This window comes from Epithele typhae, assembly GCF_022376455.1.
Source record: "Epithele typhae strain CBS 203.58 chromosome Unknown BXZ73scaffold_8, whole genome shotgun sequence".
NCBI classification, from domain to species: Eukaryota; Fungi; Basidiomycota; class Agaricomycetes; order Polyporales; family Epitheliaceae; genus Epithele; species Epithele typhae.
In genome coordinates, this window is record NW_025954199.1 from 75,581 (window position 1) to 97,204 (window position 21,624).

At 63.0% G+C, this 21,624-nt stretch overlaps 9 protein-coding genes across 9 annotated transcripts; 4 read left to right on the forward strand and 5 right to left on the reverse strand.

Annotated features, from left to right (window-relative positions):
- Positions 1-614: 614 nt before the first annotated feature.
- BXZ73DRAFT_98567 (uncharacterized protein) lies at positions 615-1,324 on the forward strand (the record flags this gene model as incomplete). The annotated part of the gene is made up of 3 exons (XM_048027724.1): positions 615-675; positions 738-867; positions 937-1,324. The coding sequence occupies 3 exons, from the start codon at positions 615-617 to the stop codon at positions 1,322-1,324; spliced, it is 579 nt and encodes a 192-aa protein (XP_047880587.1).
- Positions 1,325-1,444: 120 nt separating this feature from the next.
- On the reverse strand, positions 1,445-3,298 carry BXZ73DRAFT_98568 (uncharacterized protein; the record flags this gene model as incomplete). Its single annotated transcript, XM_048027725.1, has 5 exons — positions 1,445-1,829; positions 1,964-2,322; positions 2,372-2,600; positions 2,653-3,149; positions 3,215-3,298. 5 exons carry the CDS (start codon positions 3,296-3,298, stop codon positions 1,445-1,447), a joined length of 1,554 nt encoding a protein of 517 aa, XP_047880588.1.
- Positions 3,299-3,695: 397 nt separating this feature from the next.
- On the forward strand, positions 3,696-4,625 carry BXZ73DRAFT_75291 (ribonuclease H2, subunit C; the record flags this gene model as incomplete). Its single annotated transcript, XM_048022188.1, has 1 exon — positions 3,696-4,625. One exon carries the CDS (start codon positions 3,696-3,698, stop codon positions 4,623-4,625), a length of 930 nt encoding a protein of 309 aa, XP_047880589.1.
- A 3,164-nt stretch (positions 4,626-7,789) lies between these two features.
- On the forward strand, positions 7,790-9,104 carry BXZ73DRAFT_98570 (uncharacterized protein; the record flags this gene model as incomplete). Its single annotated transcript, XM_048027726.1, has 4 exons — positions 7,790-7,997; positions 8,068-8,129; positions 8,289-8,771; positions 9,081-9,104. The coding sequence occupies 4 exons, from the start codon at positions 7,790-7,792 to the stop codon at positions 9,102-9,104; spliced, it is 777 nt and encodes a 258-aa protein (XP_047880590.1).
- Positions 9,105-9,692: 588 nt separating this feature from the next.
- On the reverse strand, positions 9,693-10,861 carry BXZ73DRAFT_98571 (uncharacterized protein; the record flags this gene model as incomplete). Its single annotated transcript, XM_048027727.1, has 2 exons — positions 9,693-10,722; positions 10,776-10,861. 2 exons carry the CDS (start codon positions 10,859-10,861, stop codon positions 9,693-9,695), a joined length of 1,116 nt encoding a protein of 371 aa, XP_047880591.1.
- Positions 10,862-12,762: 1,901 nt separating this feature from the next.
- Positions 12,763-14,021, reverse strand: BXZ73DRAFT_75293 (uncharacterized protein; the record flags this gene model as incomplete). Its single annotated transcript, XM_048022189.1, has 2 exons — positions 12,763-13,879; positions 13,936-14,021. The coding sequence occupies 2 exons, from the start codon at positions 14,019-14,021 to the stop codon at positions 12,763-12,765; spliced, it is 1,203 nt and encodes a 400-aa protein (XP_047880592.1).
- Positions 14,022-15,994: 1,973 nt separating this feature from the next.
- Positions 15,995-16,896, reverse strand: BXZ73DRAFT_98573 (uncharacterized protein; the record flags this gene model as incomplete). Its single annotated transcript, XM_048027728.1, has 2 exons — positions 15,995-16,703; positions 16,760-16,896. 2 exons carry the CDS (start codon positions 16,894-16,896, stop codon positions 15,995-15,997), a joined length of 846 nt encoding a protein of 281 aa, XP_047880593.1.
- Positions 16,897-18,446: 1,550 nt separating this feature from the next.
- Positions 18,447-19,690, forward strand: BXZ73DRAFT_98574 (uncharacterized protein; the record flags this gene model as incomplete). Its single annotated transcript, XM_048027729.1, has 4 exons — positions 18,447-18,504; positions 18,563-18,664; positions 18,782-19,118; positions 19,183-19,690. 4 exons carry the CDS (start codon positions 18,447-18,449, stop codon positions 19,688-19,690), a joined length of 1,005 nt encoding a protein of 334 aa, XP_047880594.1.
- An 898-nt stretch (positions 19,691-20,588) lies between these two features.
- Positions 20,589-21,497, reverse strand: BXZ73DRAFT_88479 (ESCRT-II complex vps25 subunit; the record flags this gene model as incomplete). Its single annotated transcript, XM_048024964.1, has 5 exons — positions 20,589-20,789; positions 20,918-21,063; positions 21,151-21,314; positions 21,366-21,408; positions 21,464-21,497. 5 exons carry the CDS (start codon positions 21,495-21,497, stop codon positions 20,589-20,591), a joined length of 588 nt encoding a protein of 195 aa, XP_047880595.1.
- Between the last annotated feature and the right edge of the window lie 127 nt (positions 21,498-21,624).

Sequence of the window (21,624 nt, forward strand, 5' to 3'; positions counted from 1 at the left end):
TCCCCTCCGCATACTTCCACCTCGGGTTCCAACGGAAAAGCAGATGCATGGCCATGCATACAACCCATTTGGTAGGTGGACAAACGAAATGACCCTGTACTGGGTGCCACTGATGGAATGTCGCCTCGATGCCTGCACGGTATGACTCCACAACGTCCGCAATACCGAGTACTGTTCTCTGCATCATTTAGCGAGTATACCCGAGTGGCATCCCGCGCCCAACGGCGACCTCTCAGTGCGCCTACTCAAAGCAACCCTTTGCCACCACACGACCACAAAGGGCTCCGAAACCCCAATGACGGCTTGCGTCGAGGCCAACGAGTCGGGAAGGTCTCCCGCACGCCGACAGCGTTCCTTTCGCCGCGTCGTATGCCACTCGCCCATTCCAAATAGCCTCCTAGTAGCCACGCATTATGCCACCCGTCTAATCTCAAGTAGCCACCAAGCCCCCTCTCGCCCTCTGGAAAGGAAGGAACGCTTGCCACCACCTTCTCCAGTACCCGCATATAAGAAGGAGTACGTGCACACTGGACCGTCCTCATCCGGACTGCAAACACTCACTTGCACTCACTCTCCTCTACTCGCAATTACCGTCTAACCACTCGGCGCTCAAAATGAACCCGCAGCAATCTTCGCATTCCGCCACCCAAGGCAACGCCGCTGCCGGGAGCACTGGTATGCCCGCCGCACCGAGTTCTTTACCACATCTCACTCCGTGCCTTTCGGGCATCCAGCAGGGCACCAAGGGCAGCCGGCCTACAACGCTTATCAGCAGCAGCTCAACTACGCGTCTCATCCGAACCACGCGGCGCAGCTCAACCAGGGGGCATGGCCCATCCAGCAGGCTCCTCTCGCCCAACCCTACCCGTACGCGTTTTCAACCCCATCACCTCGCCGCTTCCATCCTAATCGCAGCTTTTCATTCTCATCTCGCAGGATTCCCGCGCAGACCCTCGCCCCCGCCCACGCTGCTGCCATGGACGGGCGGTCGTGCGCGGTCTGCGGCAAGGTGTTCGGACGCTGGCAGGACCGAGTGCGGCACGAGAAGAACTGCCTCGGGTCCGGCCAGAGGTCGAGACAACTCTACGGCTGCTATGGGATCACGGCCGCGGAGGCGGCGCGGCGCGGCGTACCGCAGGCGGCGATCGCCCATACGCAGCTCGAGCTGCAGGTCGGTTCCGGGAGCAAGGCGAGCGTCGTCAGGCTCTTCGGGGGGTGCGGCACCTCGTTCACGCGCAAGGACGCGTACAAACGTCACTTGACGGTGCGGGCGGGGACGTGCTGGGGGGACGAGGATGCGTACTGGCAGCCGGGGAACCAGTAGGAGGTTGCGCTGCTCATCTATTCCACCAAAGACGAAGGAACGGAGCTTCTCTGGACACTGGGTCTCTTGCTTTCTGATCTGTATCGTTGTGTTATCTTACTGTCGAATCACGATGTAATCCTAAGCTTCCCCAACCTCTCCACCGACGGCTTCCCCCACCGACGGCGCCGGTGGCGCGTACCACAGCACCGTCACGCTCCCGTCGACATGCCCGACCGCGACGAGCCCCTCCGCCTCGCACATCGCGACGCGGCTCCACCGCTCGTGCTCCTCCTGCGCCATCAACACGCCCGCGCCCTGCTGCCCGCCTGACGCCCCGAACATGCGCTCCACGTCGCCCGCCGGGTGCCCCGGGCTCACCAGGTCGTCCCCCGCGTCCTCCCCCAGCTCGGTCAACCCCCGCAGCTCGTCCCCAGCGGGGACCGCGACGGCGCCGCGCGCGAGGACCTGGCAGACGACGCGCTGGCCGCGGTCGCCCGCCTGCCCGGGCCCGGACGAGTCCGCGCTGGCGTCGAGCCAGAGCGCGGAGCCGTGCGTGCCGAGCGCCATGTCCGACGGCGTGAAGAGCCGGAGCGGGGACGGGATCGAGTGCAGCATGTGCGGCGCGCCCGCGACGCCGAGGGCGAGGGGGCGCGGTACGGGGGCGCGGCGGCGAGGTACGGGAACGTCGCGCGGTCGGCGGGGGCGTACGTCGCGCGGGTGTAGGACGGGTTCGGGGAGAGGGCGAAGTGGTGGAGGATGTTGACCGGCCAGGGGTACCAGGTGTCGAAGCGGATGAGCAGGTCGAGCGTGGGCGGCGCGCCGGGTGGGCGGGAGGTGCGGCGCGGGGAGACGGCGATGGTGTCGATGCGCCAGCGCCATTTGTACTCGGCGATGGGCAGGAGCTTCGGGGGGTCGGAAGCGGGGTCTTGGGCTGGGATGTGGTAGAGGCAGATCCATTGTTTGCGGAACGTGAGGACGAAGTCCTCGAAGATTTCGAAGTTGATGCATTGGTGTTCCTGCCGCAGAATGTCAGCAGAGGATTGCTGACAGGACCGTCTTACTGACAGGTAGTCGGATAGTGGGATCGTTGTGGACGAGTGGGACCTGCATTTCGGCTCGCAGGCGGCCCGTCTCGACGTCGATCATGTACACGGCTTGACCGGGATTGGTGGCGAAGTAGTATTTGCCGTGGATACCTAGGGTGTTCCGATAGCTGTTGAACTGGTTCATCCGTCTGAACCAAGGGTTCTCCCCGGGCCTCGAGAAATCAAGCGTATACGTGGTCGTCATTACCCTGTGGGGACCGTCTCAGAATGAAGTAGTTTCAAAGTAGATGTCTATCCCACCTATCATCTTCCCTACGCAACACGGCAAGCACGTGCGGGTACCCAGGCTCCGTGTTCACCGCGTACCCGAGGATGCTCGCAACGAGGAACTCGGCGAGGAGCACGGGCCGTTCCGGCGCGGCGAGGTCCCAGCACTCGAACGAGAACCTGCGGTTGTTCGACTCGGTCGACGAGTCGAAGAGTGTGAGCGTGAGGAGGTACCGTCCTCCGTGGCCCGCAAGGAATTCCGCGGCCAGATTGCGGGCGCCGATGGCCGGCCACGCACGATGCGTTGGATGGATATCGGCGCGCCGGGTCGCCTGCGGCCTGGGAGAGGTCCAGTTTGAGTGCAGCCGGTGTGCGCAGACGACGAGATGTTCGAGCGCGGCGGAAGGCAGCGATGTAAGATCGGTCTCGTGGAGACCCGGAGTGGGAAGACCCGAGCGAACGAAGCGGGAGATCAGGGCTTGGTGCCATACGCAGCGCTCGCGGGTGACGGTGCAGAGGGATTTGCAGGTCTGCAAGACACGAGCGAGTTCGGAATCAGTGGCTTCAAAGCCAGAAATCGAGAGAAGTGCCAGACCTGCCGTAAAGAGAGGATATCGTTCACATCGAGCGCAGCGCAGAGCTGGAAGAGTATGTCGATTGGTAACAAGCTAACGTTCATGGCCGTAGTACTACACGTTGTGAGACTGCAGATAAGGAAGTCAGAGCTTTCGGACCAAGATTGTAGTCGACGGTCGGCGAGGTGGGCTCGGTTCGATGGTGACGTGGGTCGCTGTTAGGAACATGCGAGCCGGAGAGCTGAGAGGATCTGTCGGAGTCAGTCCGAATAAGATAAGTTGTCCAAGGGAGCTGGGAACGCACGACCATTACGTCATGTCAAGACAGCCAGTGTTCGAATCCCATTTGTGGCATTCATTTAGAGGCGTATATTCACTTCAGGGCCGGCTTCGACGCGTTTCAGAGCGCTATGCAGCCTCACGTAGTTTCCCGACGCTGTCTACTTTTCCTCTCTCTTCTGGACCATCTTTCTAACGCTGTACATCCACCTCTACTCGATAATGTCTGCCACAGCTTCCACCAAGATCACGCCCGTCGACGGACCACTTGAGACTATTACCCCGCATCTCATGCCGTTCCATATCGCGCATACGGGACCCGCGCCGATCTCCACCTACTTTCGCGTCACGCCCCTCGCCCCACCCACATACGGCCGCGACGCAACCTCGACCCCTCCCGACGCGAGCGACTTACAGCAAACAGCCGCAGTCACGGACGCGGACTCGCAAACCACCCTCGCCGCCTCGTCCTCGTCCTCGCTCGCGCCTGGCTCGGACTCCACTCTCGCCGCGACGCCAGCGGACGAGGACGTCTCCATGCGCGAAAGCGGGGGCGCGTCGCATGACCCCACCGACCCGTCGGTCTCCTCCCCGCGGCACTTTGGCGCGGCGTTCCGCGGGCGCGGGATGCACGGCACGGTCGTCGACCTCCCCGACGGATACGCGGGCCTCGTCCTGCGCGTCGTGGGCGACACAGGCGCGACGAACGTGAAGAGCAGGGCGGCCGCGGATTCGACGACTGGGAAGAGGGCCGCCACTCGGTCGGCGTCGAAAGGCAAGGAGAAGAGCAAGGGGGAGAAGGCCCCGGTGAAGGCGAAGGGGCGCGCGGCACGAAAGTCAGCGCGGGCGGAGGCGGCGAAGATGGAAGAGGCGGTCGACGTCGACGCGCTCCCCGAAAGCGGGGTCGTGGAGGACGCCGGGGCTGCGGAAGGGGATGGGGCAGGGGAAGAGAGGGTGCTCCGGCCGGAGGGGACGTTTGGCTCGTTCGTGCTCTGGAACCCGGACGTTCCTGTGGACGAGGCGCGGGACGAGTACGTGCGGGCGTTGACAGAGTGGACACGGATGGCAGCGGAGGTACGTGTTAGGCTTAGGTCTTTGTGGGCAATGCTGAGCGAGGCGCTGTGGGTGCAGATCCATCGTGTGGAGGACTGAGGCGTCGAGGCATGGTCGGATTACATGTCTCCGCCCTCTCTGGAGGGTGAAACAGCTGTGCTGGCGTCGCCGGTCCCAGGTGGCCAGAGGCTCTGCGCCGCCCAGGCTGCATGTCCAGCCGTTATCGGAATCGTGGAACTCAAACCTACCCTTCAACGACTTCTGCCAACCCCGTCCTCCGATGGTCTACAGAGCAAACTCCAGCTTCCGTCGCCCTTTATCGGAACGGTAGTGAATGCGTCGTATGAGTTCGCATTACCTGGTGATTAACCTAGATGTAGGTTCTCCCGCCCGGAACACCACGCGTACTACGTAGTGTTTCCGTCTTCAAGCCTCAAGAATGCCACGCATCAATGCAGTGTAGAGAGCATCTCGCCCCAGGCTCTTCGGAGCTGTCCTTCTCTTGGCGACTTTAAACCTACACACCTTTTCCGATGTCTCGGGGGTGCTTGTAGAAGAGTGCTGTCGAGCTCCCTTCAACCTGAGACACCCAAACTTGCGGCGAGAAATGGCAACAGCGACCACAGATCGGCGGACTGCAAGCACAATTATTGTTGGCTCGTAGATAACATCAATCCGCGCATCGACGGATCCGTCTTCCGCACCTCTCGGAGTGGGAAGCGGATGCAGTAGTATCCGGCTCAGAAGGATGATCACCAGGATAAAGCGGCAGTGGGCGAGGACGAAGGCATGATATAAACACAGGCATGCACATAGCGTCGCAAATATGTTGTAGGTCCTAAGATTCGCAATCGAGGTGGTAAGGACCGCGGTCACTCTCGGACATGGGTGGCTGTGACGGAAATATGCTGTCGGCGGGTACGCGCGGCTTCTATCCATCCCTCGTCCTGCCACCATCAAACTGCTCTCATCCCCCCCTGGGGTCCACATGATCACTTTCTCGCGCATCCTGCTCGTCGCCAGCAAGATCGTACTTGCGCCATGCTCGGGGCAGGCCAGCTGAATGGAGTCTCGCCATCACCACGGTTGCTTGCGTTACGGTCAGCAGCGGTCAGCCTCCCATTCGCGCCGCCGATCACGCAGCAGCCTTCGACAGGCCAAAGGGCGGTGAGGCGGTGAACAGCGATCACAGCCATGGCGCCCCCTGCCCGTGCGTCTTGTGCAGGTGGTGGCCCGGAAGGACTGCCTGGGATCGCATTCGATGCCGATCAAGAGTCGGCGATGCAGACTTGAAAAGGGCCTGGTGCCACCATCCCGTTCGCCTGTCTGTTCTCCCTCTTCTCATCCCATTCCCGCCCTCTCCTTGCGGTTCTGCTTTTGCCCCGCCCCCGAGTCCCTGCGACACGACTTTGACTTTGCTTTTTGACTTCGACTGTGAGTGGCATCTATCCCCAAATTTGATGGCTTGGCAGGCGACCCCTCGCCGCATGAGGCAAGCGATGCTGACGCTCCGACACAACCACAGACCCCTCCATCCATATTCATTTTCACGATGCGCGGCGTTAACAAGATGCTTCTGGGCGCCCTCACCGGCACCGGCCTGCGCGCTGCTATCCAGAGCGACGTCACTCCTGGCGTCGTTCCTCTCGCCCCCGGCCCCGGCGACGTCTTCAAGCAGGGCGGCACATGCACCTTCTCCTACACCCCCGATCCCTCCGGCCTCTGGAAGCAGACTGACGTCGAGCTCATGACCGGCGACAACTTCCACATGATATACCTCGACAGTGAGTACTCATCCCTTTCCCGCGTCCGCCCTCCCCCGCATCCAAGCACTGCATCTCATGCGTCCGTTACCCCTCCCCCGCCCGTAGCGATCGCGTCCTTTGACGGCACCGACGCGTCCAAAACCTCGGGCTCGTTCCCCTGCCCGGCCGTGACGCCGAACTCGGCGATCTACTTCCTCCAGTTCAGCACACCCGCCGCGCCGACGAACCTCACCTGGACGACGCGCTGGACGATCGCCGGCGCGGACGGGAGCTCGACCGCGCCAGAGTTCACGAACACGCCGACGACGACCGACGGCGTCAAGTGGGGCGTCGGCGCGCTCGCGGACCCGTCCGCCGCGAAGGCCCCGCCGTCGTACCTCCAGAACGTGATCGTCTCGAACGCGACGTCGTCCACCTCGGGGTCCACCTCGGGGCTGACGACCTCGTCCGGCTCCGTGTCGAGCTCGGCGAGCACGACCTCGTCCAAGTCCAGCGCGTCGGTCGCCCAGAGCGCGGGCACCACGAACTCGGGCCCGGGGAGCACGACGACGAGGAGCTCCAGCGCGTCGACGCCCACCGGCAACAGTACCGGGAACGGCTCGAGCGCTGCGGTGGGTCTGGAGGCGCCGCGCGTGGCCCTCGCGGTCGGCGCGCTCACGGCGGTCGCGGCGGCGTTGCTGGTCTGCTGATCGCGCGTGCGCGTCGGGCACGAGGAAAGGAGGGAGGGGAGATGACGGCTTGACAGTTCCGAGAGCGGTCGGAGGTGTGCGCTTTCGCTTTGCTTTGATGTGCGCCGGGCGACCTGCTCGACTTTGGACTTCCGTGACTAGGGATGTATGGTATACTAAGCTGTTGTAATGCCCACGCTCGATTGGCCATTGTTGCTGCCCACTGTTCGTTCTGGTGGCCCTGTGGGGAGTCTGCGGAGGGTGTAACTGGTTTTGGCTGCCTATTGCACTACACGCCGACCGATCGATGCGCGCACGTGCGGTTCCGGGTGTAGAGTCGCGTTCGCTCGCCCGCTGCACGCCAAGGTGCGTCTTGTAGTCGCTCATTTGAACGTAAATCGGCTACGCTCCTGTGGAGACGCTGTTTATGTCGTGTGGGCTCGACATGATTGACGGCGCCACGGCGAACCGTCGGCTGAGGCAGAAAGAGGAGGACGGCTGGTACCTGACCGTAGACGCCGGTCCACAACCGAGCGTCTCCCGCGCCTTTTCTTGCTCCCGCTCTCGCTTTCCTCCCCACCGCCGTCGACGTCCCCTGCCTCTCGGTCTCGCACCCTCCTCTCTCCCTCCGCACCCTCAGGCTCTGGACGCTCGGTTCTCAAACCGTCCTTTCTTTACTCAAGTCGCTCTTTTCGCCTCACAGCGTCCCCGTACGTCCTTCGTCCAGCCCTCCCTCACACGACGTTACTAGCGCTGACCTCCAGCTCGTCACCAGCCCCCCAGCCCCCCTCCTCCTAGGCTTCCATCTATCACCCTAATATCATTCACGATGCTCGCTTTTGTTGTCGCCGCCGCACTCCTCGCCGGCTCCCAGCTCGTCCGCGCCGAACCCGTCCCCACCGCGCCCGGTCCCGGCGACGTCTTCACCCAGGGCGGCAAGTGCTCGTTCAGCTGGACACCTGACACGACCGGCACGTGGAAGACGATGAACGTCGAGCTCATGACCGGCGGGAACCTTGGTATGGTCCACCTCACAAGTGCGTCCCTCTCCTTGGGTTTCGACTGTATGCGTGCGAACGTGTTGTGCTGAGACTTTTGCACGCCCAGCTGTCGCTACGCTTGATGGCACTGACCCTGCTACGACGTCGTACGAATATGACTGCCCCGAGGTGAGCCGTGTTTGCTTTGTTGGGTTTGGCGGGCCGTGCGTCCGCACCGTCTCGCCACCCGTTCACATCCCCTCCAGTCTGCGGGAAGGCTCCCTTTCTCTCCTGGAGGACCCATGTTGCATCACAGTACACTGACCTCCGCCCCTCTGCCCATCGCAGGTGTCGCCCAACTCCGCGATCTACTTCTACCAGTTCAGCACGCCCGCCGCGCCAAAGAACCTGACCTGGACGACCCGCTTCACGATCGCCGCAGCGGACGGCACCACCGCCACCCCGACCGAGTCCGACACCTCCCAGGTCACGACGACGATCCTCTTCGGCACCGGCTCGCTCGTCGACGCCGCCGCCGCGACCGCCGCGCCGGGCTACCTCAACGGCGCCACGGCGGCGACGACGACGACGACGACCCCGGGCAGCACGGCGGCGACGACGACGGCGACGTCGGCGGGCTCAAAGATCACCACGTCGCACTCGTCCGCGCCCGCGGCGCCGACGAGCGCGAAGCCGAGCACGACCTCGAACACCACAAGCTCGGCGGACAACAGCGGCGCGATCGGCGCGGGGGCGGACGGCCTCCTCGCGAGCGCGGGTGCCGCGCTCGTCGTCGCTGCTCTCGCGTTCTCGGCCTCCTCTGATCGCCGCGTGCGACGGCGGGGTGATGACCGTCATGTGTCTGCCGTGGTCACTGGAAATCTCTGCTACTTACTTTTGTCTGGTGTCGTCGGTGTTGTTTCGGGACGTTGGGTTTGAGTATACCATACAGTCGGATCTATATCACAGTCCATCTCTGACTTCTACTGCTGAAGTGTTTTCTGCTCGAGTCCGCGTGGGTCGTGAAACGTTTGAACCTGCGACCAAAGTGCCATGAATCAGTGCACTGGGTTCGCAACTCAAGTGCTCATGGACGATGGCGAACGCTTGAACTGTATTCACCGCGGCCTTACGTGACAGAACTTGGTCGTTCATGCCCATTGAGCAACCTCTTGTCTGAAGACGGTAGGCGACCCCGCCCGTCCGTCGCAAGCGCCCATATTCGTCTCGGTTCTCCCGCCTCGAGAATCATCCCCTGTACGAGGGCTTCCGACCGTGTTGCGCCAAGCATTAAGGATGCATCGCGATTCGTGCCCCGCCGTTCGTGGGCGGGTCGAGGCTCTCGAAGGCGTCACGATCGAGTCGGAAGTCGCAACAAGCAGTCGCAAGGGAGAGGCGCGGGCCGCGCGTGCCCGGCCGGTCGTCCAACGGACTGACAAAGGATGGAGTGTGCCAACGGGCGACGGGCAGATCACGAAGACCCTGAGCTACGCGTGCGGGGTCAAGTACGCGACGCGCACGCGGTGGGTTACTTTCTAACCACCGCCAGTCCGGGGGTGGGGAGTGTGGGGAAAAACATGTGTTTCGCGAAACCGGAAAAATGACAAATGGGGACGGGTGCGGGGAACGAAGGACCGAACCGTTGCTTTTAGACACCACCGCACGTAGACTGCTCGAACCACCCGCCTCGCACCACCCAAACTTCGGAGGGGAAGTCGCGCGCGCCCTCCCACCCACTCCCCGCAGGCGCACCTACTCGCCCACCCCGGCCGCCGCCCGCGCCTTCCCCCGCGCGCCGACCATCCACGCGCCCCGCACGTCCCCGACGCACCGCCCGCGCTTGAGGTGGCGCGCGTACGCGTCCGCGCGCGAGTGCTCGCGCCCGCACCCGCCCGCGACGGCGACGCCGGCGTAGTCGTACGCGCGCTCGCCCGGCGCGGGCGCGCGAAGGGCGAGGGGCAGGCCGCAGCACGCCCAGTCGAGGCGCGCGCGGCGGTGGACGGAGCGGACGTGGCGCGCGGCCTCCTGCGCGCGGGAGAAGCGGGCGGGGCAGGCGGGGGAGTGCGGGCAGGGGAGCTTGGCGTCCGGCGGAGGGGACGAGGGCGAGGACGAGGGGGTGGAGGATGGGGAGGGCGCGTGCGAGGACGGGGAAGACGGCAGCGACGAAAATGGGGACCACGGCGAGGTGGAAGACGGGGAGGACGAGGACGAGAGGCGCGAAGGGCGAGCTTGCTGATTGTAGGGGTGCGCGCGGTCCCGAGCCTCGGCGGAAGAGCGCTTGCGATCCCTTGCGTTGATGCGGTTGTGCGCAAAGGTGGGCAACGGAGGCAGGCCTGTGGGGGTGTTGTAGACCCTCTTTTGTTTCGGCTGCGTCTGCGGCGGTTGTTGTTGCTCCTGCGCGCGGGGTGCGCTCACAGGAGGAGCCGGGGGCCGCGCAGGTATGTCCATCGGCGGAGCCGCGCAGTTGAGGGATAGCGCTGCCATCGAGTAGAGCGTGTGGGTCGCTGAGGGGGAAACGGGCGCGGGTGTCTCAAGGAGAGTGTTGGAATACGAGGGCTGGAGCACCCCATCCCACGCGCTACACTGCTGGTACTGAGGCGGGCTCTGGAGGAAGAACGTTGGGTTCTGCTTAGAAGGAGCCTGCGGGTAAGGGATGTAGGGGGCTGGGAGATGCCGCACGGGAAGGGGGCCAGGACCGGGAGGTTGAAAAGGTCCCGCATAGCACTGATTGTACTGGTGGTCTGGGGGATAGCGTTGAGTGGGAAGCTGATCATTCGCAAGACTGTCGAGTGATGAGCAATGAGGAGGGCACATTCAGGGCATGATCGCGCTCACAAGCGGTTTTGAAGGTCGAGATTGTCCTCCGAGTACACGGTCAGCCCGCTGTACACTTGGTGGGCGTGGTAGATCGGGGAGTACATGCTTGATGGGACGGGGAGGGCAGCTGGGTGAAAATTCGCAACGCCCGACACTAACGCGGAGGGCATGAACGCCCGACATTATATGGGGGCTGAAAACAAAGGGCTTTTGGATGCCACTCAAATATTTGGCTGCAGTGCAAGCAGGAGGTCGTCTGTGGGCGGAGGGGGGGTCGCCCTGGGGCGGCGGACGGATGGTGCCCAACGCTTGCATTGTCTGGCAGATTTAGTGCGGGCACGCCCTGCGCCCAGGCCCTGGCGGAGTACTAGGGCTGAAGTTTCTGGGCGCGTTCGCGGAGCCTGAAATGTGTCCGACCGACTCGAGGAGCAGCATGCCGGAGGACTCCGAGACGAAAGCCCAGGATTGCAAAGAGACGGTGCACTGCCAAGCTGTTATATTATGGTCATCGACGCTACTAATGGGCTCACCTTGGCGACTATGATGAGAGAACCATTACTCGCTGAGTCTACTACGGACGGCCGAAAGCGAGTCGGAGTTCGCTGGCACCGTTGTACCTGATGATGAGTTGTGTGTCTGGCTAGACATGGAATGTAGCCCTCAAAGCACTATAGGGCACAGAGTCGTGGCGCTTTCCGCGGAGTGGCAAGGCACACTAGGTCTGAGGACAAATACGTGGTCGTGGAATGAGAGAGGCAAGCTGAGGACTCCCCGGGCCCCGGCAGTATCGGAAAATTGATGACGAAACTACTCCGCCACGTGACACTGCCAGGTGACGTCGAGTATCTGGCCACTCCTTGCTGACGGCCCCGTCCCATCTCCATGTTATACCAGTGTTCTAGAGGGCATGGTCATATAACCCGTAGGGTGGACTGTAGACGACCAGATTGCCGCGGACACCAGAGTCGGCGCATAGTACCAACCTTCTCGCTCCTTGCATCCACCTGGTGCGGTGCGGATGCAACGTGGCGACAAAGGACGGATCTATAGAGCTACGGCTTAATTGCTCATGCAAGACCGCAGACCCCCCTGGACAAAGGGGGGTGATTTCTCACCCAGCGGTTTGCAACTTGCTCGTCCCCCCTCTTCCGGATCTTCCGGAAACAATCTACGGTTCCCAGTCTTGAGAAGTTGTGGCCAATCGGGGCATGCCACTTCGTTCCTTCGGAGGAACACGGCCCTGATCTCCTCCCTCCAGAGAGCCTCCAGTCAGGCCGCCGAGACCAATCGTACACACCGCCCTGTGTCTCGCCAGTATATGTCCGTACAGCCTCGGGAACACTCTGGGATCGCTTTGTCCGTCTGTCCATTCCCCAGCTTTCGCCTTCGTCGCTAGGCTGTGCCTCGACAATTCTCTGTTTCCGCCATTCATGTCCACGTTGGGAGACTCGGGCAAGCCCGACTCGAGCGCGTCCCAAGTGTCGGGGGGTTTCCGCGCACATGCTCGAGCCGAGTCGCCCAGCAGTGTCCGATGCGTCGGCGGGCGCAGATGCAGCCCTCTCGTGGCCGTGTGGCACAGGATCCGTGGTTATGGAGCCTTCTTACGCCAAGGATCTGGGCCATCGCGCCCGATGCCCATCATGCATCTCGGCTCTCAAGCTTCAAGCTCCAAGCTCAAGGATGTGGCACTAGACGCCTGCGGGTCGGTCGTCCAACGCACTGACAAAGGATGTTTGGCGCCGATTCCCCGCCACTTAATGTGCACTATTAGGGGGGCCTTGAGCGCCGATCATAAGCGCGCAGTAGCTGGCAGGCGATGTACACACGGTGGGTTATGTTCTAACCACGCCGGTAGGTGGGAGTGGGGGGACACGGCTACATTCACGAATCTGGAGAGATTACAACAGGAATACATACTGGGCAGCACTTTGCACCTACTTCAGAGCACGGGACTGAGAACAATGGATCCAATACTACAATGAGGCACACCGCCCGCGGCCTCCACTCACTGCCGGCGCCGCCCCGCGCCCCGCCGCTCCTTCTTCGCCTCGCGCACGTGCCCCGCCGCGCGCGCCCGCACCATGTACGCCCGCCGCGCCTCCGCGAGCTCCGGCCTGCGCTGGACCCCGACCATCCACCGCCCCGCGGGGTCGCCCACGCACCGGCCGCGGTTCTCGTCGAGGTGGCGTCGGAGCGCGTCGACGCGCGAGTGCTCCGCGCCGCAGCCGCCGGCGACGGCCAGACCGTTGTACTCGGCCGCGGGCTCGCCGGGCGCGCACGCGCGGAGCGCGACGGGCAGGCCGCAGCAGAGCCAGTCCTCGGGCGTGCGAAGGTGGACGGACTCGACGTGCCGCCACGCGTCTTGCGGGCGGGAGAAGCGGGCGGGGCAGGCGGGGTCGTGTGGGCAGGGGACGCGCGCGCCTGGGCGCGCGGAGGTCGACGGGGATGGGGGTGGGGGTGAGGAGGCAAAGTGTGCCGAGAGAGAGGATGGAGTGGAGGGTGGCTGGGACGATGCGTACGAGGACGGGGACGATGGGAAGGACGATGACGACGACGAGGGAGACGGGGAGTGCGGTGGCATGGAGGACGAGCCGTGCGAGGAGAGCTGTCCACGGTGCAGGTTCCGAAAGCGGTAGTGCGCATTTGTGCGTATCCTTGGCAGGCCGGTGACGGTAGTCACATCCTGGTGACCGGCCTGCTCGTGAACGACAGATGTAGGCGCGGAGGGGGAAGGGGCCGGGGGTGTGGTGGTGGTGGTGGCCGTGTGCATAGCCGCGGCTTCGAGAGACAGCGCCGCCATCGCAGAGAGCGCGTCGACCTCCGAATGGGGAGCCGATGCTAGTTGTGCCTCGAGGGGATAGAATGGGTACGGGAAGTGGCCCATCCCGTACATCGATCCCGTATAGCCCGCCACATCGGGATAGTGGGTGTACTGAAGCGGAGGAAGTGGGAGGGGCGCTGGGTTCTGCAGGTGAAGAGTCTGTGGGGAAGGGATGAAGGGTACTTGGAACTGCCGAACGGGGACAGGAACGAGGGCCGGGACCTGGACGGGTTCCGCGTGGTATTCGTTGTACTGGCCGTTTGGGGCATACTGTTGGATGGGAGATTGACCGTTCGCCAAGCTGCGGAGTGATGAGCGATCAGTGGATGCGCGTGCTGATGGTACAATCGGGCTCACAAGCAGTCCTGAAGCTCGAGATAGTTTTCAGAGTAGAAGGGCAGCCCTTCGTGCATCTGATCGGTGGTGTGGAACGAGGGGTTCATGTCTGTTGGAACGAGGAGGGTGGTGGGGAGTGTTCGTAGTGCAAGACGCTAGAGCAGAGCTCACGAACTCCCGACATTATAAGGCCTGGCCAGGATCCGCATAGACAAAGCAGCTTTTCAATCATGTTCGCGCCACTGGAAGATGGAAGAGCACGCCAGCCTCTACGATGTAGTCCGATTCGGGGTAACTTGACACCATGAGGCAGGTTTCTGGGCGAGGAAGGGGGGCCGGCGGCGACGCAATGAACGCGTGCGCTGCCTGGGGTCCTGCCAGATCCACGCGCACGCCCCGAGACCAAGCGGAGCACGAGGGCTGAAAAGCGCGTTCGCGGAATCTGAAATGTGCCCGGTCGATGGACACAGGGCGGGAGCCCTCGACCGCTGACGGACGGTGGGACTTGAGCCAGTTGAACAGGGGATTTAGAGACGAGTTCACTCACAATGACGGCTACAGTAAGAGGGTCGGTTGAGCTGCTGTGGGCAACCGAAGGTTTCTCGGAGTGTGCAGACACTGTTCAGCCGGCTCTGGCGGCTTCCGAGTATGACAACGATTTATCGGAGCCCTCAAAGCATAAGTTACGCTGTTGGAGCATGACGGAATACGAGTGGTATGGTCGGCGATATTTGGGACGAGGGACGTGGTCGTCGGGGAGCTCGAGAGAGACGTGCCAGCGGAGTTGGCCGGAATTGAAAATTGCCAGGTGATGACGAAACCACTGTAGACGCCGTGCTGGGCGCCCAGGCGCCAGCGCTTGCACCTGCAGCGTGTTCGTCGCGCGATTCCTTTGTGCTCAACCAGGTATCGGGGCTGTCTGACGATCGGAGCATCTTCTCAAAGCCGATGTCAAGATCACGGGCACGGCGTATACCAACCTCCCCCCCCGGCCACGTTTCGTCTGGAAGCTGTATGGCGCGTGATCAATTCCGCCGATCGCTGAGGAACGGCATGCTGTAGCATCTCCGGACAAGGGAGGATGGTGGCCGCTCACAACACGGCGGTCTTGCGCGCCCTACGTACTTTTCAGATCCCGGATTCGTCACGAAAAGTTCATGGCTTACCCGTTTGTCGTACCGGAGAAAATCTCAGCGTTCTTGCTCTTGCGCGCTGATGATCCCTCAGCCTGCTTCCGGCCGGTCTCGATTCCGCGGCGCCCGAGCCCGAGGACCTTCGTACGCCCCGCCACAAAGAAACGTATATGCCCGCAGCCCTGTTCGTACAGCCTTGGAAACTCCCCAGGACAGGCGCGTTGTGTCCGACGCCATGTCTCATCCTCCAGGTACCTTTGTCACCCAGTGCCCGAATTTCTCGCCACACATGGTGCCTCCTGTCTGGCCTCCGTGTTCGGTACACGTTGCGGAGCGGGTCCCCACTGCCCAGCCTGTCCAAAACTCCAGGACACGACGCTTCTGCAGGCCACTCGCTTGCGGCGCTCGCATGACTCTTTCTTCTCTGCAGAGCTGCAATTAATTGAACGACGAGCGCGCTAGGGATACTTCGAATCCGAAGGACTGTCATTCTCCGATCGCGCACACAACGCCGGACCACGGTTATTGACCCCCTGGGGTACCTGAAGCAGTGGCACAAGCCATAACAGGACGATACCTCGAGGCCGCTCCATCTGGTGCGCTCCGATGGTGCGCTCGGAGAGCGCCAATCTTCCGGAGAACAGTGATCTTTGAAGAAGCCTGCCATGTGCGTAGAATCCAGACGCGCGTGGCCGGATCCGCCGCGAGCTGCAGCTGGGCCCTAGCAGTCTGGTGGTGGCTCGCATCGCATGCTCTCTGGAAAGAGCAAAGCATAGTGTGCCACTGCGCAGGCGGGAATGCGTTGTTACTGAGATTTGTGTTCGCGGGACTACGACGTGACATGCACGACCGAGCGCTCGCGCCCCAAGAACAAGCCCCACGACCTCCGACGCTCGCGCCCTGGACCCGTGCACGCAGAGACACCCGTTCCCGCCCCCTCCTCGCCCTCACCGCGCCCCGACCTGGTTCCCAATGAGCCACCACCCCCGCACGTCCCCCACGCACCCCGCGCTGCGCTGCAGGTGCCGCGCGAGCGCGGCCTTGCGCGAGCAGTCCAGCCCGCACCCGCCTGCCACCTCCACGCCGTTGTACGTGCGCGAGTGCGTCCGGGCCGCGAAGTCGACGGGGAGCCCGCAGCACGCCCAGGCGCCCGGGATGCGGTTGTGCACCTCCCTGACGTGCCGCGCGACGTCTTGGCCGCGGTTGAACTCCTTCGCGCACTCGGGGCAGCGATGGGCGGGCCCGGGGCGGCTGGTCCTGCGCGGGGCGGTCGTGGACAGTGGGGAGGAGGAGGTGGTGACGGTGGGCCGCGGTGGGCCGCGGCGCGTAAGACGGGATCGGACGCTCGGGTGGTAGCGAAGCGCGAGCGGGGGTGGTTGGCGGCGAGGGGTCGATTTAGGTGGGGGTGGTTGCTGTGTGGGAGCGATCTGTGCGGAGAAAGTCCCGACCGCGGCCGCCCCCGCGTGCATCGCATTGTGAGGGAATGAGACATGATTGGGGAGATGGTTCGGGATAGTTGAATACTGAGGGATGGATGCGGACGGGAAGATGGGCGTAGGAACATCACGGAGAGAGAATGAGGCAGGATGCCACAGGAATGGGTCGCTGAACAGAGGGCTGAGTGCAGGTGCTGAAAACGAGCGTTCTTCCGACTGACTGTTCAGTTGACGAGTGAGCGCGGGCCCAGACAAGGCAAAGGAAACCATACTGACCTCGATACCATCGGTCCTAGCACAGGGACGAAGAATTGTGTGGAGGCATCGGGAATGGGTGCGTATGGGTATGGTTGATGGGTCGCTACCCTCTGAAGATGGGGCGCATGCGGTTGGATGTGATGCTCAGAGTACATCGTAGCCAGCGATGCGGGGCACAACGCGTACATTCCAAGTTTGATCCTCCAAGCTATAAGACCAGGCGAGCGGGGAGACCTGGACAAAGGGACTTGCAAGCCATGCAGGAAAGTAACTGCACTGTGAGAGCAGTTTATCCTAGGCAATCCAGGAGGCCTGAGAATTCCAGGCTGTGGCCGGAGGGTCACGGCGCCCCCACTGGAGGCGCCGTGAGTAGTGAATTGAGCGGTGGGTGGCACCGGGGACAAGGCAAGAAAAGCAACATGGGATCTCACCTCTGATGCTGATTGATTGAGTGTGCCGCGAGGCAGCGCCGACCATCGACGCGGACCACGGCTTTGGCACTAGTGGCGGCGCAAAATGCTACGTCCCAGGTGTACTCGCCATGAGGTTCTGATTCGCCGAGTATACAAATGGAAAGACATGTCCTTTGTGTGAAGATTCGTACTACGCCCAGACTGGACCCGGCCCTAGCTTGCCGCGAGTTCACAGAGCCCACTCAAGCGGCCGAGAGCCCCAAAGGGCACTAGCGGGTGGATTTCGGCGACGAGCGAAGCGCATTGAAGCTGAGGGAGAGCGCAGAGGACGTGAATCAGGCTCCAAACTACGGAGTTCCGGAAGAAAGGACGGAGGAGAAGTACAAATCCCTTGATTGACGCGTGGACCCCGGAATCGAAGACCGCGTGGAAGCTTGTCTTGCCGGCAACAAGGGATTCGTCTATTCAACACTTGGGCTCATGGAGCGCCGCCTGCGGGAGAGTGACCCTGCGAGATCGCGGACATGAGTAGTGCCAGCGCGAGAAGTGCGCTGTGTGGGAGAGGTGACACTGGGCCTTGGGAGTGCACCGCAAAACAGAGTCAAACGTTGTGACTTGCGGCCACTGAGCTGAGTGGTGTGTCCGGGCGGGGTCGATATGCAATGACTGCGGATGTGTATGGGAGAGGATTTGCAGTCGAGGCGGACGGAAAACCGTTCCGTTGGAGTCCGAGCAGGGCGGGCCTCGGCCGCGCGCGGCCAGAAGTCCGGCTCGGAGGCGGTGTATCCGGAAGGCGCCCGGTCGCCGTCCGTCGGGCCCAGACTTCCTCCGCGCGCTTACTCATTCTTACTCACTCCGCCGCCAGAACGCAGGCTCGGATCTTCTGCGGGCGGGATTGCCATGTCATCTTCAAGCAGGATGACCTGGAAAACATATGGCGGGCCTTACTCACCGCCCCAGTGCAGAGTCACAACGCTCACCGGGGCGGCGGTAGGCGGACACGGTGGGCGCGCGTGGCTGGTGAGTCCAGGCGAGTCTACTCATACGTCCGCTGTCATCAGCCCACTGAGTCCACGCCTGCGCAGGCGCCATGATACTCCCGTCGTCCGGTCTGGATGGCCTCCGTTACGACTCCCGCCAGAACTCGGAGCCCTGTCCATCGTCTCAGTCCGCGGCGTATAAATCGACGCCGCGCCGCCCGCTTAAGCTCTTCCACACACATCCTGTCTATTCCGCTCAGCGCCCCACACCCACACCTCGCACCCGTCCTTTAGGGATCCCGCACCTTCTACATGCCGACGTGCATCATCTGCCTCAGCGCTCTCAAGAACCCGGCCGCCCTCCCTTGCGGTACGCGTCACCTGCTTGTCCACCTTCCACCCATCGCTCATGTAATCATCTCTCTCAGGGCATGTCTTCTGTCACGAATGCATAACCCGGCTCATTCGCTCCACCACGCCTTACACCAGCAGCCATCTCTGTCCAACATGCAAGCAAACATACTCGATTGGTAAGCCGGAACATCCCTCCCCTCTCGCCCGCCCGCTCGCTCATCCCGACCCCGCCTTCCCCGCTCTGCCCGATCGCCGACCACGTACGCGTCCTCCCTCTGCCACCCATATAACAGAGAACGTCGACGCTGCCCTAGTTCCCCACCACCTTCGTCAGCACGTCACTCCTTCCGTCCGCCTCCTGCATCTCGAGTACACCCTCCCCGCCCCCGGCACGAAACCAGCACTGAGCGCACACGCTCTCACCGCCGAGTGCGACCGCCTGCTCGCGGAGAACGCGTCGCTCCGAACCGCGTCCTACGTTTGGCGCAAGCGCGCTGCCGTGCACGCGTCAGCGACCCTCGGGCTCTCCGGACTCGCACGTCTCGCACGCGACTACGGGCTCGCGATGAAGAAGGAGCGCGACGAGATGGAGGGCAAGCTGAAGGAGCTCCAGGAGAAGCTCGAGAAGCTGTGAGTCGCCTTGCGGTCGCTAGGTCGCATGGAGCTGCGATGGCTGACTCGCGTGGGCACACAGGTCGGCGCCGCAGACACCCCCGGACACGCCATCCGAGGGCAGCAACAGCAGCAGCGGCTCTCCAAAGTTCCCTCTTCACCTCCCGTCGTTCTCCGAGCTCGTCGCCTCGGCGTCGACCAATGCCGTTCCACTCACAGTTCCCAAGGACCTCGACATTCCCCCCAGCCTGTCACGCTCGCGTTCCCCCCGCGGAGTCGAGCCGCGCGTCCTGTCGCCGTCGCTATACCGTCTTCCCTCCCCGGCGCTCTCCACATCGAGCTACTGCTCGGACTGCTCGGACTGCTCGCGCGCGCTCGAGCAGCGCAAGCGCAAACGGTCGGCGGAGGTGACAGAAGAAGACTCTCAAGAACGGGCGGTCAAGCGTTCGCACTCGTCATCCCCCGCGGACTTGGGCATGGAGATCGATCACGAAACCAAGCAAGACGTCGAGGTTCCCGTTGCCCCGGTCCCGCTACGCAGTCCCGAGCGGACGATCGCGAGCTATCTGGAAGGCACGCTCTCGCTCTGACGACCCGACATCCGACGTTACAAGTGCAGGCATACGCGACGTCACATACCAGTCCCGACTGGAACACAACTGGGCAAGACGCGGTCTACTTTCTCCTTCCGCTCTCCTCTCTTTCCGCGCCCCACGACCTCGGCATCTCTTCCGGGCCCAGGGCCCTCTCCAACGCCTATGTGCCCCTGCGTGCTCATATACACCCATATGCGCCAGAGCTGGGCTTCCTATTCTTTTTTCCTTTACCCTCGCCGCCGCCGCCGCCGCCACCTGGCGCGCCTCGACGCGCTCCAGGCGCGGCGACAAACCGCTTCGTCGCATACGTCCTGCCCTCCTCGCGTCTCCGTCTCCTCCCTCCCTCCGCTCAGTTATTTACTCGATTTATTAATCTTATCACCCTGTACTCTACAGCCGATGTACATCAGAGCAGCCCAAGTGTATCATACCCCCACACATACAAAGACAACAGAAGGAGCATTCTACCATCGATATGTCCGTCATACAAGGTGTACAAGACGCTAGACAACCGGACCCCGTGTAATCTAGAATCTAATCGGGAACCATCTAGACCTGCAGTCGTTACCGAACCCCGAGGAGCAACGACACCATGTCCGAAGTACCCGTGGATGGGCCCGTACGCCGCACCGGTGCGTGCCGTACGATCCACTCGAGCGTGGCCAGGCGGCCCGCGCGCCGCCTCGACTGTGTCTCAACGGCGATCGTCGTCGTCCCCGGTCCCCGCGATCGGCCACAGTTCGGATATCGCGGCGACCCAGCGGGTCCACACTATCCCGATACAGAGCCCCACGGCCTCGCGTTACGCACAACGGCATCGTACAACACCCAGTACATGTACATGCACGGAACTACCACTCCCACTAACACCGTCCGTGCCAACCAGAACACCTCAACGCCCCGGCGCGCCCTGGAGAAAGCGGACGCCCTCCCCGTCGGCGGCGGCGATCGTCTGCGCGCGGCCGGCGCGCGCGAGCACGGCGATCGCGCGGTGGAGGAGCGGGAGCGGGAGCCCGGCGAGCGCGGAGGGCACCTCGGGCTCGACGATCTCGAAGAGGGTCATGATCGTGTTCAGGTGGCCGGTCGCGGTCGCCTGTGCGGTGCGCGGGCGTGGGCGTCAGATTCGTCCGGGGCTGGGGCGGGGCCAGGGGCGGAAAGGCGGCCAGGAAGGGGGAAGGGGAGGGGGAAGAGGAAGGGGAGGAGGGGAGACTTTGGACGCACCCAGTCGTGGAGGATCTGGGCCCACTCCTCGGGCGTGCGCCAGCAGAGGAGCGCGGCGTGCGTCTGCCCGGGCGGGTCGTAGATCGCCTGGCCGGCGGCGACCATGTCGGCGAGGATCGCGGCGAGGTGGGCGGGGCGCATCCGGCCTGGTCCGCGCGCGACGCGGGTGCGGGGAGAGAATGCCTGTGCGTCAGAGACGTGCGAGAGAGGAGGATGGGGAGGTGGGGGCGCACGGTTGATGCGCGGGTTGCGGAGGATCTCGTCCCAGGGCGAGCCCTCGGGCGCGTCCGCGTCCTCGACGCGAAGGACGAAGAGGTTCCGGTGGCGGGCGTAGGTGAGGATGAGGCGCTCCCAGTCTTGTGTGGCCGTCTTTTGTGTCGCTGGGTTCGGCTGGCGTCTGTGGGAGAGGAGTGGTGAGCGGTGAAGTAGGAAGGGTGGGCAGCCGTACGTGAAAAACGGCGGGGCTGAGTGGATGGATGGGAGCAAGAACCCTGAGAGAAAGCATGAATTTCGCCCTTGAGAGACGGTGACGCTTGAGACACATACCTGAAGCCGTCGTGTGGGCCGTTGCATGAGACATAGTCAAACTTGCAGGGGTTGGTGCGGCTATGGAGTCCGTGGTGGCTGTCTCAAGGTACTTTGAGCAACACGATTTCTGACACAGTATGTTCACAAGTCACTAATACCTAAAAGATCCGAGGTGGTGG